The following is a 14,323-nucleotide window of genomic DNA, read 5'->3' as shown; positions in this document are numbered from 1 at the left end:
ATAAAATACGATGAAATGTTGATGTAGATGATTGACTTTTATTAATAACTTAGGCTCGCAACAGAGGCACCGTGAGCAGAGTATATAAATTCAAATCACAAGGCTGCGAGTTGAAATAATGCAATAGGAAGCTGATTATTTAGTTATAGATGTATTTACTGGGAACTTGGATATTCAAATCTCCTAGTACCAGACAATTATTGTCTTTATATGGCGAAGTAATTTCTGGCGAATATCCACGTAAAGCTCCTCTACTTTCGTTAGTCTTTGTCTCAACTTTCGTGGGTTAGGTAAATTCATGGGGGTGATTTCTCGTAGCACTGAAGTATGACATAAAAAATAATCAGTGGAACAACTCAGCGGAGCTTGAAATAAGTGTTATATATTATATATATCGGCGTTTTGGGGGCAAATTTCCCACTCTTACACATGTTTAGAAATTTTCAGATAAAGCTTTTTTGGAATCCTTGTATTAGGGTTATATAGAGGCTTTGTTAATTTTCTAAAACACACGTGTCTTCTATTTTCAGCTGAACCTAAGCCACTTCTGAGAGAGAGAAAGGAAAGGGCTTGTCATTGTGTCATACCATTTTGCCCCTAGAAGACCCATATATCCTACTATCCATAAAGCAACGTCTAATATTTATAAAAGACGTATACATGATTTTAGTATTCCCCTTTGAAATACCTCATTTTCGCATTAAGGTCTTCTTCTTGCTGCACAGTGTGTTCGACAAAGAGAGCCTTCTCCCAGCACAAAAAAAAAAAAAAATTGCGCGCGCCATTATTTCAATTCTCTTTTACTTTACTCTGTTAGCCACCAACAAATGCAGCAATACAAATATGAAATATCAAGAAGAAGAAGCAAAATGTGCTAATGTGTGGTTTTTGTTGTTCCTCCGACAATTGTTGTGTTTTTTCCTCTTGTTTTTGTCGAAATGTGTGTGCGGTGGCACTTGTCACAGTGCCTTACATTTGAAAATAATACAAATTCTCTTCGCCGAAGAAGAGGCTAATTTGTTGGCAGAGTGGGGGAGATATTGGAGAGCACAAAGTAATTGATTACAGGGCAAAATTGGCCTGTGGCGTGTGTATGTATTGTGGTTTAATGTTAATAAAACATATTTATAATCTCTAGATTTGTTATTAACTATTGCTAGTGTGGTTATTGTTGTTGTTATTGTAGTTCTTGTTATACTAAAATTTCCAGACATTTCTTTTACAAGACCGTAGGAAAATTAGGCTCTGTACAAAATTTTTCCATCAAATACGGAACACGAGGGATGAGAGATCGAGAGAGAACAAGAAATGAGCCCCACAATAACACTCCCTTATTGTTATTTTAAAGATAATTTGACACATTTTTCTTGTGGGGGCGTTGGGGACCATTGCAAATCATGTAAAATGACTGTTTTACAGTATCTCAAAAGTTTATAATTGTGCAAATGTTATTAGCTACATCATTTTTAAAATTTTTGGTATATTTTTTTATATTTACGGGTTTAAAATGAAATTAATTTTGCATACCTAAGAAATTAATGTTCTTTCTCTACAATTGTTTTGTTAACATTTTTGTTGCTCTGCTATTTGTTTAACTGGAATCGATGTAATTTCTCGCTCACACTCTCGCGCTCTTTTCCTGATTCTCATTTGATGACGTTATCAATGGGAACTTTGCTTGAGCAAATGTACTTGAATACGACCAGTGATGCTAATGCGGCGTTTAAAATGGGACGATTTTTTTTAACTAATTATAAAATAGAAACTTATATGATAACATTATTGCGTCGAATTAACGCAATTTGAACCCCTAACATCTTGAAAAGCAGATCTTAACTATATTCCGATCCAAACTATATTCCCATGCAAAATTTCTTGAAAATCAGACTATAATTGCGAGTATTGTAAGGTGAATATTACCAAACATGAAATTCAATATTGTAAGTCAAATATGAAAAATATTCTCTTTTTATTGGCATATTTTCACTCGATTTTCTTAAATTTTATCCTTTTTTGGCAGGAGGCCATTCCGAATTTGTAAGAATTGTCAAAATCGGTCCAGCCGTCCTGTCTTGAGTTATAAGCGGTCTAACTAACACCCCCTTCATTGATATATGATATTTTGCTATATGTTCGATATCTTGGATATGAGCATCAATGTAATGGTCAAAAGTGATATTTCCGTGCATTTGTGATTTCGCCAGGATTAAAAATATTCGTGGTTTAGTGGACATTTTCGTACTTTTTACATGAAAGTTTTGGTCTATTTTACCCGCTAAATATCGTCCGATGACCAAACATAATGGTAGACTTCTGACTAGCCCGATGCTAAACCCCGTGTCGATTGGTCTATGATTGTGACCTGTAGAGCAACTGCAAAATCAGAACATTTTTCTATTTTGGTCCATTCCAACCCCTAAATAATATGCGATCATCTCCGATCTCATATTCTGACCCTAGCCCCACCTCCATGCTAAATATCGTGAGGATCGGGCCATAATTGTGACCTGTAGAGTGGTTACAAATTAACATGGCCAGACGGAATGACAAACATAGTTTCCATATATAGTTTCCTATGTCGGGGACCAATATTTCGAGGTGTTACATAATTTTTTGCCCAATCAAACTTATAATACCCCCAAGACATAGAGTTAAGCTCAAAACTATTATATAGAAGCAATTGTTTAAAGTTATACGTCTTTTGGCCGTCTTTATGTGAGTTATGCCAGAATCTTCTATAAAGCATCATTGCAGGTGGATGACGTCAGAGACAAAAACATTCTCCATTCTCTACATCAGATTTCTGCTTGAGACATATTAAGATACTCCAAGAATCTCTGTATTGTTTCGCAAATTATGAGAAATATAATTATTGAAAATTGTGATTCAGGTACCATTCGTTAAAAAATATTAATAAATATCTGGATGTGTGAAATTTAAAGGAAATCTTACAAAGAATTCTATGAGCGTTTTGTTATCCAAAATGTTTACCCGTTGTGGGGAAGATTTTAGATTTTATCCTATATTGAGCTGTACGAAATTCATAGAAACTCGAACAATTATTTCTCATTTTATAACAGTTATGATTTTTCAAAATGTCGATCCTTTGTGGGCAGGCCTCTGGTCCGTCATCATACTACATTTTGTTTTAATAAAGATATCGAGATGTGGGAAATTTGAAATCTATCTGGATCTTATTTCATATTTTATACGATTTATAATTATTCCAAGTGTTTTTGGCACATGGTCTAGCACTAACAAAAATATTGGCATGGTCTCTTTTTATAAAGTAAATTATTTTCTTTAAAAATTTTGGTCTAAAGGTTTTTGGTCCAAGGTCTAAAACCGTTATTTCGATTAATCACGTTTTGACCGTATCAAATGATAGATATGCTTTTTAGGCATATGGCTGAGGGTATAAAAATAAGTTGTTTTGCTTTTTTATTTTTTTATGAAATAGCCCATTATTTCCAGGGTTGGGCATATTGCAAATTTTTCGTGCACTAAGAATTAAATAATTAGTATTAGTGCAATTTTCTATTCCACTACCACTAACCCTTTTAAATTGCACTACCGCTAACTATTTAGTGATATTAAAAAAATGCACTACCACTAAATTTAGTGATTTTTCAAACAAAAAAAAAATGCACTACCATTTTTTAGCGAATTTAAATTTTAGCGAAGCCAAAAAAAAACACTATGGCCCGTTCTTATATCTTTCCTTTATAGTCCACTTTGGTTATTCCTTACTTTAGGAAAAGTGAGGTATAAAGTTCACATTATCGGGCTCTCATTATTACATCTTTCCTTTAAAATATATGCATTTTTGTCACAATGGCATCTTCATTTTAGTTTAAATATAATAAAAGATGCGAATTTGTAATTAATTTCGTGAAATAAATTTATAATTCAGTTCTTCAATATAAAATAAACGATTTGCGTTATCCATTTTTTATTTACAAAAATTTTGCTGTTATTGCTCTATTATCAATAAAAAATATGGCAACATGAATTCAGTAAACTTTACGTTAAAAGATAAAGGGAAGCTGGTCTGACCTTTTGCTTATCGGACAGTCCATACTTAAATGAAACTTGTAATAACGAAAAACGATAAATGTGTCCGACAACATCACTTTTTTATCTATCGGTAAGATGTAATAACCGGCCTATGTATATAAGTATTAATGTGTATTAAAGTGAATAGCGAACAACAATCCAGAATATATAGTACATATTCATAAAACTTGATTACTTTTCTAAATAGCACTAATTTAGTGGAAATGTTTTTAAATACCACTAAATTTAGTGGTAGTGCTATTGAAATGTCACTTCCACTAAAATTTAGTGGTAGTGGATTTTATTTTAAATATCACTAATTGGTTAGTGGTAATGCAATTTAATTTTTCACTACCGCTAACCATTTAGTGGTAGTGGAATAAAAAAGTTCTCTACCACTAAATGAACAGTGATAATGAAATTAAGTGAAAGTGAATTGCACTAAAAATACAGTGCATTTTTTTTAAATATCACCAAATGGTTAGTGGTAGTGCAATTTAATTTTTCACTACCACTAAATGAACAGAGATAGTGGAATTATTAGTGCACTAAAAATACAGTGCATTATACCCATCTCTGATTATTTCTAACCTTCTAGTAATGTAGATGACAGTTTGTTTGCATTATCATTTAATGGGTTATTTGGCTCATACAGCTCCCAATTTTTTGCTGGATTCAACCACTTTAAATAAAGTTGTAGATGTATGGTACATTATTTTAATAGCGATTTTTCCAAATCCTCAAAGTTGCCCACACTTAATCTAATTGTGAAAGAGCAAGAATTTCTCATATGGAAATTATTTTGTAGTCATTCTCGTGTGTTTAGACAAGTACCCACCTAATGGGGTTTTTTTTGGATGAGAACTACATTTTTATCTAAGAGATATGTAGATAGTTGGAGAGTGTGAGAACAACAACATTTTGATACATGTTTGCATGAGTGAGTATGGCTAGCTAACTTCTACTACAGCGGCCTTACGGCATAGCAGCCCCCATTTGTGTGAGCTATGTGTACAACATGAACTTCCTCTTTGTGTGTTCTTGTTGGCTTTTTCCTATAGCTCAGCTGAGAACGGGCACGTCAGTCCCTGTGCATGTGTGTTTGTGTGTGAGAGAATTTCTGTATCTGTGTACGGTGTGGGGCTGGCTGTCTCGATTTTGTGTGACGGTGATGAAAGCTTAAGCACTCGCAACTCGTTGAAAAATATCAGTCGAGCGCTGATACCGTACTGAAGAGGTCGGTCTTGGAATAAGTAAAATAATAATAATTTCTTACACGTCTCCGGGTTGTTTGTAAAAAAGTAGAAGAAAAATTTTATATATACATATATATTGAAAAGAAAAATCTTATATATGTATAAACTAAACTAAAAAAGAAAGAATAAAAAAACATAAGCACAAGTTTTTGCTTGTTTAAAAAGAAAATTAAAAATAAAACACAAAAAATCGATTGAAACATTTCGAAAAAAAGAAAGAAACAAAAATCTGAAAAAATACAACAACCCGTGTATTGAAAAAAAGGATATCTCAAAGCAAAGAGTTATAATTTTATTAAATATGTTTTTAATTTAATTTACAGAGTTTTGGAAAAAAAGAAAAATATTAAAAAAGTGTTTAATTTTTTTATTGAAATAAGAAACAAAACGCAAGAAAAACGTTTCGCTACCTAACAGAAAATTATTCCTCAAAAGGGGGTAGTTTTAACCCCTAACGAAATAAAAACGAGAAAAATTGTGTAACACCAGTGCCACTACAGAAAGGTAACCAACACATACACACACATTCACTTCTTGTTCACCACATAGCCGCCGCACAGGCATCTCCTTCTCCTACAAAACACATAGATACAAAAAAAAGAAAACAGAGACAACTAAAAGCGAAAAGAAACGAAAGCAAATTTTAATACGAAAAAAAAACAATACACGGACAAAAGTGTTGGTACTACACTGAAAAGAAACCTCAAGTACCTACAGCTAACAGCTTTGAAAGGAATAGAGGAGAACAAAAAGAAAAAAAAAAACGGTATTAAGTTTTTTCTTTGGCTTGCAGCTTCGCTTCGTTAGGGGTTCGTTTCTCGTTGTCGGCGCGTCCCAAAAGAAAAGAGAGTGGTATTCTCAAGGCAAAATATGTCCTTGCGAAAAAATCGATTAATTTTTCTTGTCGCCCAAAAGAAAAATGTGTAACTTACAAAAATGGACATTTTTCGTGTGGTTTGGCAAGAATAAGAAGAAGAAGAAAAGGAAGAAAATGTGAAATACTTTACAATTAGATTGAACTAGTGTATTGCCTTAAGGACCAGTGCTAACGTGCAAATTGTTTTAATTCGAAATTGAATACCATTTTGAAAAAATGCGCCAATTTTGTTTCTATGCGTAATTTTTTTTTTTCAAAATAAAAATTTAACTTTTTTGTATTTTCGCCCATGTATTTTCTTCTTATTCTCCGACATTTACATTTTATTTTTTTTTTATAATTAAAAAAGTTATAATGAAATAAGTAGCAAGAAGAAGAAAAAGGAAAGATGCTTAGTTAAAAATTCTATTATTTCTGACGACTGTTTTTATGTTCGATTTTCGCAGAAAACATTGCTTGCCTTGTGGCCAACCAACCAACCATCCATCCATCTGTTTGTCTGTCGGACGGTCCATTATGGCCCTGAATTGATGAAAAATAAATTAAAAAAGAAACACACATTTTGGTCCTCTTGCCTGCCTCCACATCACCAGTTTTCTTTGGTGTTTGCCCTATAAATCATTGATTATAGTTTTCTTCAGTTTTAGATCGCCTTCAAATCTGTTCGATACACAAGACATAATAAACAATTTCATTTCATAATAATTTTCTCTGGCTTCTCTTTAATATTTGTTCATAAATTCTTTAGATGGAGAGTTTCCTTTTTACACTCGCAAAAGCTTATTTGTTACACGTGAGTTGAAGAGAGAGAGAGAGATAATAAAATTGTGGGGGTTTTCCAACCCAAATAAGTGATATAGAGTAAGGAGAAAAAAACTTGTACACTCTGAAAGAGTAGGAAATCCTTAAGAGCAAAACCTTACGGAGAGAGAGAAATATTACAATTATTTCCAGTTGTTTTTTGTTTCCACAAGAAGATATAAAATGTAAAGAGAGACATATATTTTTTTCCCCATTTGAGAAATAAATTCCATTTGATTTGCGCTCCATTTAGCCACAAGGGAAATTTTTCTTTGAAATATTTACATAAAATCCTTAAGAGCAGAGCATTTGAGAGAAATAGGAAATAAAATGTAACTTTGAAATTATTTCGTACTGTTTTTTTAGAAAAAAGAAAAAAATCAGAAAAACTAAAATAGGAAAATAAATAAACTTAAAAAAAACAAAACATTAACATAAAATAATCATATTGTCCCAATTGGAGACATAAATTCCTTAAGAACAGAGCTATTGAGAATCATGAAAGAGTAACATTTAAGTTATTTGCAGATGTTTTTTTTTTTTTTTTTTTAATATTATTGGAAATATCCAGAATAATAGAAATTAGGAATTAAAAAATTACAACTCAGTAATTAAAAAGTAATGTTGTCGATAAGATAATAGTTAAAGAAGAAATTGGGACCAATATTCTCAATAAAGGAATATTCTCTTTGAGCAGAGAAGATACATTAAGAGAAATAGAAGAGAATAGGGAAATAAATTATTTCAGTTCAAAAAATTATAGTGCATATAAAATAAACGGAAGTAAATATAAATTAAGTATTCAAAAAAAAAAAAAAAAAAAACTAATAATAATAATAATACAATTTATATTGTCTAGAATGTGGGAGTAAAACTGGGATTCGCTTATGGATTTTTTTCATTCTATAAATTCTTTAAATTATTTTAGTCGTTTTACTTTTATATGTAGTACATTAAATAAATGGAAGTAAATACAAATGAAATATTTAAAAAAATATATAAAATTGATGCTGAATGTTATGTGAGAGTTAAGCAGAGAGTTGGGGTTATTGTTCCCTTAAGGAAGTTTTCTCTTTTATTCCAAAACATACACGCATTCCAGGAGAGCAATTCCATGACCATGTTACGTTTTACAAGCCCTTAGGGATTGTTTTGTAGGAAAAAAAAAAACTGCAAAGCTTGTATTTAAAAAGAATCCCTTTTAGTTAATAGAAATTAAAAATTACATTTTATTTTAATGCATAAGTGTAGACAGCGATATTGATACAATTTGAGTGTATTATTTTTATAACTTTGCCTCGTCAAAAAATAAAAGAAATAGTAATTCCTCCATAAAATTGTCATATTTTAGAAATTTGTTATATGTAAATAAATATATTTATTTTCCTTTGCAAAGCTCACATCTCTGAAAAATAATCTATGTAACTCTCTTCCAATGGGGAGAAACCACCAATTGGTGAAGAGTAGTTGTTAGTTAGGATTTGTTTTTTTTTTTTTTTTTCATTTCGTTATCCTTCTGTGGGAGTGTTCTTTATGATGTGAAAATTTTCACATTACATAATCATAAAAGGAGTTCGTAGTTTAGTTTCTTTAACATTATATTGTTCTGTTTTTCTAACATTTTCTAAAATTGTTAAGAAATAATAGATAACGGAACAAGAAAATATATAAAAAAGTTTCACTGTTATTGCATTATATTTTTTGATTAACCCCGTCTCAAATCTCTTCATATGTAATCATGAAATATACAATAGTTTAATTACTAAAAACATCAATTCTAATCCCCATTCTCTTTTAAATAACTTAGATAAAATGCTCTGATTGAAACCGGTCCAAATGTTTTTATATCTAATCTTAAAACAAGAATTTAAAACTCAACTTTTTCAATTCATTATTTGTGAACTTTAATGTAAAACATTAGAATTATTTTCCCCGAGATCTGAACTAAAATTACATGTAATTTTAAATAATTATTTTGACTGCAAAGATGTCAAGGAGGTCATACCAAATTCCAATTTAAAATTTCAAGCTCTTTAAATTGATTGTAAGGGTCAATTAATTTTTCTGAATAAATACCTATGGTCTAACATGTAAGAATTGAACTTAAATTTCTCTAAATCTTGTAAATCAGATTTTAAATTTCGATTATTGTGCATCACATCAGCCCCAATAGAGTGGATTTTGATACATACGACCGAATTCAGCCTAGAAGCAAGTACTTAAAATTTGGTGAAAACCGGTTCAGATATAGATATAACTATATTTGGTACCAAATATCAGATGCAGCCCAGAAATACCTCTCTCAAATTCGGTCAGATCGGTTTATATTTGTATATAGCTTCCATTTAAAGTCATAATACGTACGCATTATTAGTTAGGGTTAGCTCTACCAAATATTTATAATCGACCTCGCCCGACATTCGATCTCTCTTTACTGGTTTAATTAAGAAACTAATGTTTTGTCATTCCATTTTCATTAATTCAATCAAGGTAAACCTAATTAAAATTGTATTGTCTGACTTGTGAGACTTCATGGAGAAGTAAGAATTAGTTTTCACAAAGAAACCGATTTTTTCTTTTTTTTTTTAATATAGAAATACCACAAAGAATCCTCACACTTACTAAATATAAGCTTAAAATAAATTTTATATTTACTGAGCTCCTTAAGAGAATAATCTCCTTGCTTTTAATGGAATACTCAGGCATTAGAAGAGATTACTTAAAAGATGTCATCTTTCTTTTGTCTCGTCAACGACTCTCTTAGCATTTTCCGCAATAAAAAAATATTCCAGGAGCTGTCTCTCTTAAGAAATATTTGCAATAGATACTAAACAATATGTAATAGGGATTTATTTATAAAGTTGTCTCTCTCTTTTTCTCTCACCTTATAATAATAAATAGGACATATTTTATAGAATAACAAATTTGTTAAATACTTCTCATAAAAATATATAATAGAGGGTTTCACATTTTTTTATGGGACAGATTTGTTTCTCCCAATTAATTCTAAAGATTTTTACATTTTCCCCCTTCAAATAATTGTACAATATTCTACTAAACATTGCATAAAAAGTCATAATCTTCTTATTGGAATAAAATATATTCGGGGTTTTCCCGGTTAAAATGAGAGAATATTAATTTTCATTCACTACAGAAACAAGAATGTGTACTCATTCTTTCCTTGAAATTACTCAACATTCCTTCATTGCTACTGACATAATTACTCCACAATTTGGAGAGAATAAAAGTTTTGTAAATATTAAAAGAAATCAAAGGAACACCTACAATTAGGAGAGAAAAAGAGAGAAAGGAGTGGAAAATCAGTTTTCCTTTAATGAATTCGCTTTGAGGCCTATGAGGTACTCCCTCTTTCTCACTTGCAAAATTAAGTTTACACTCTTCTCCTGCTTTGTCTCTTCTATTAAAATTGTTACACAATCCCTTTAAATTGTTGGTTGCCTATGCAGAATAAATGCGCTCCGAAACTACATAACATTATCCTTTTCTTCTTCTTCTCCTTATTTTTTTAATCCATTTACCAAACTTCGTTGTTGGTGTCGCCTTACAAATTCGATTGCATAACATTCTACAACATATTACTTTTTCTCTCTTTCCCAACCAAAAAAAAATCCAGTATTATTATTTTTGCAAAGAGTTTTCTTTTAAACAAATAAACGAACGAAATGAATGATCAGGTTAGTAAAAATGCTTTGTTTTTTTATTTGATTTGTCATTATTTTCATTGTTTGTCATGTTTTTATTTTATTTTATTGTTATATATTTTTATTGTATCAGAGTTTCAACCTTTTTCGTAAAGAAAAATTAACAATTATCTTTTCTTTATCTTGTTTCTGTTTGTTTAATTTTTATGAGCATTTTTATGGAAAAATAAACAAACGATTCAAAAATAAAAAAAATACATAGGAAAATTGCAAAAAAAAAAATAATTGTTAATTTTTTGAGATAAGTATCAAGGTTAGAAAAAATATTAGATTTATACTAAAAATTTGCTTCAAATAATATAAAAATGATTTTTAAGTATTTTTTGCGATGGCAAAACAATTTGATTTTTATTATATACTTATGAAATATTGAAATTTATAACAAATTATATAATTTAATATATTTATATTATATTTTTATTAAATATTGAAAGAAAATATATTTTATATATTAAATATTGTTGTTTTCAATGATAAGAAAAATATTAATTATAATATTAAAATATTTTATATATTTAATTATATTTACCAAAATATTTTCTCCATGTGTACAGTTGTCAATTTTGCTTTTGCAATCAAAATAATTTACTTTGTGTAATATTTCATCAAAAAATTCCAGTTTCGAAGTTGTTCATGTTGTTGCCCCCACCTCAACTTAATGGCAACACGTGACGTTTGTTAATTCCATTGAACTTTAGCAAAGTTTGAGTTGCAATGCTGTACAGAGAAGAACTCACAATTTCATATCGTTTTAAAAAAGGGGATTTTCTTTCCACGGAGAATTCTTTAGATATACAATTTCTTGGAAATCTCTTGCATTATTCTATTCATTTATGATTTGCAAAAAAAATGGATTTATTTAAAGCGTGATAACAAATAAATATTTGCAACCAATGTAAAATTTCCATGCGGTTGAAATTGTTTATTTTTATAAACACTTTACACATTTTTAATTTACCACCACTTTGCTATTTACGAATATGCCTTTTTGTTGTAATGCAAACCATTTCCTAGGTGTTTGAACCTTTTTCAAAAAAAATAAATAAAAATAATAATAATAATTTTAACAGCTGTTGGACGAGAAACTTAGAAATGACAGCAGTCTGAAGTTGGTTGCAGTTTCATCTCACCCTGTATAATGTAGGGAGCAATTTGGTTCCCTTTTATAAAAATTGTCTTGTTTAAGTTATTTTAATATTAAATTTAAAAAGATCGGCTTTGCCCACGTTGTGCTCCAAAAAAGAAATTCCATAATAATATATTATTTGATTTGAAGTTTTCTCATTGTTTTAATTTCTAATAAAAAGAAATTTAAAAACATCAGCTATATAACGTTGGGCGCCATTTGGGTACCTTATTGAAATAATTGACCAAATTCGAGGGATTTTTAATGTTTAATGTTTATGTCTCAAGATTCCTTCTCTTTGGGTCTCACATTTAAAATAAAAAAATCGCCTTTGGCTACGTTTGACGCCATTAAAAGTTACATTACTAGATTTCATGTATCTACATATTTTGACCTCCTGTTCTTTCTTCAGCAAAGCCATCACTGTTCCCTTTCTAAAATTTTACCTCGCCTCAAGCCCCCTTTTTTTCCTGAACTTAAAATGTTTGCAACAACGTTTGAGACTTAGAAAAGTTGGACCAGCCAGCCTTCGCTGGGCGCAAAGGCCTGCAAAAACCAAATTATTTTATTTGATACATCCTCATCAATTGGTTTGATGTCTGTTGATAAGCTCGCTAGGATTACCCTCTTCCACCTTGTGGTCGGATAAAAGATATTTTGAAGACTTTAAAATATTTGCAACAACGTTTGAGACTTAAAAAAGTTGGACCAGCCAGCCTTCGCTGGGCGCCAAGGCCTGCAAAAATCAAATTATTTTATTTGATGTATCCTCATCAATTGGTTTGATGTCTCTTGATAAGTTCGCTAGGATTACCCTCTTCCACCTTGTGGTCGGATAAAATATATTTTGAAGACTTAGGGTATGTTAAAGCTTTTAGAGACATTTTAAGGCTCTAGAGCCTTCCAAATGCTTTGGTATATTACTTGGTTGGTAAACTCTTTCCCTCCCTCGATTGGAAGTGGACGACTCGACCAATTTGACGCCATTTGCTTTCTTTTTGTTTTTATTTTTTTTTTATTTATCTAAGAAATAATCCCTATTCTCCATCACTCCCCGCCCCCGCCTCTGCATTCCAAAATTTCTCGATTACTAAAGAAGTGGCGTTTAAGCAGCCACCCAAATGTCGTAGCTTTGATTATCGCTCGGAATGCCCAGACGACGACAGTGTGAAGAAACCTAGCAACCATGTGACTTGGGTTGAGCCGGTTTTTCTGTCTCATATTTATTATGAATTCATTGGCGTTTGGTGTTTGAGCTGCAATCGAACAACAGAAAAAAAAAACAGTTGGGACCAAACAGCAGGGAGTAGTACGAGGTGAAGGTGTGGTGCGGTGCGGCTTACAGCCTAACAAACTCAATACAACAGCTTTGTGAGCTGTCGATCTCCTCCAAAACGTAAATCCAAACAACACAAGCCAGTCGTATCTATGAATATTTAACGATTACCAATAATAATAATAACAGCAAAACGTTTTCGGTCTTATATATGAGCCACTCCACAAGATTTGTTACTTGATGTGATTTTTATCAATTGTTTGTGTGTGCTTTTAGTGTGATTGATAGTTTAATGGTTTAGACGCCAAACGATAATTTCTTTTTCGTAATTTTCTCGGCTACCCAAGTTCTGGCAATTAATAATAACAAATATTTTTTCGTATTGAGAGGGAGTTGTATATTTACTTTTTTATTTTTGTTATTTCATCGCTGTTGTCGTCATTGTTGAAAGTTGGTTTATTCTGGTTCGAAAACTGGTTAAAACTTGTCGCTTAATCTTGTTGGTCGGCATGTTGCTACTTCAACAGCCAACATGTTTGTTATGGTTTTGAGTATTTTTTTTCATTTTTGATCATGATCGTGATTTGTTGATGGTATTAACGTTTAGCGATTTTTGTGTTGTTTGGGGGTTTTTTATTTTTGTTTATTTTTTTTTTTTTTTTTGTAATATACCCCACCCCTGCCCTTTTGTTTTGAAAAATGATTGGAAAATGTGTTTGATTTCTGAGAAATTTCTAGGTGATTAAACCAGAAAGTGAAAAGGAGGGGAGAGGGTGTTATTTATGAAGGTCTTCTGTATTAAAGATAATTTTTGTTAGGGAAGGTCATTGCTTTAAATTGATAAGAAATATGGGTTAATTTGAAAACTGATATAATTTTCGTGACTTGTAAATGAAGATTATTTAAGGTATACATTGAAAAATGAGCGAAAAATATTTTTGGACCTCAAAGCATATAATAAAATGATAAAAAAAATATAGTTTTCTCTTGAAATCAAATATTTTCTTATATAATAAAGATATACATTCTAAAAAATATGGAAAAAGAAAAAAGCTCAGTTCCAAAAAAAAAAAAAAAAAAAAAACAATTTTCCTGTTTTATAATGTGAAAAATGAATTTAAAAAAGCTTTGCAATATTTGTACCAATATTTCGCTATTCCCTTCGCCGAGATGAAATCATGACTCCAGACTTAAGGATTCAAAAAAAAA

The 14,323-nt window shown here is 30.8% G+C and overlaps 1 protein-coding gene across 8 annotated transcripts in view; it reads left to right on the top strand.

Moving 5' to 3' along the window:
• Positions 1 to 14,323, top strand: part of LOC101893028 (sodium/potassium-transporting ATPase subunit alpha) — a 123,053-nt gene that overhangs the window by 75,297 nt on the left and 33,433 nt on the right. The window contains exons 1-2 of one of the 8 annotated variants that reach the window (XM_005185688.4): positions 5,409 to 5,816; positions 10,625 to 10,685. The exons of 5 other annotated variants lie outside the window; for them this stretch is intronic. In XM_005185688.4, the coding sequence (XP_005185745.1) occupies positions 10,674 to 10,685 (12 nt within the window). In that variant the 5' untranslated portion in view covers positions 5,409 to 5,816; positions 10,625 to 10,673. Of the gene's footprint in view, positions 1 to 5,165; positions 5,294 to 5,408; positions 5,817 to 10,624; positions 10,686 to 14,323 lie in introns of those variants that run through there. 2 more of the 8 variants (XM_011295119.3, XM_011295120.3) reach the window with 2 other exon arrangements.

This window comes from Musca domestica, unplaced genomic scaffold (genome assembly GCF_030504385.1).
Source record: "Musca domestica strain aabys unplaced genomic scaffold, Musca_domestica.polishedcontigs.V.1.1 42, whole genome shotgun sequence".
NCBI classification, from domain to species: domain Eukaryota; kingdom Metazoa; phylum Arthropoda; class Insecta; order Diptera; family Muscidae; genus Musca; species Musca domestica.
Note: the sequence above shows the minus strand (reverse complement) of the source record. Positions and strands in the feature narration are given on the sequence as shown.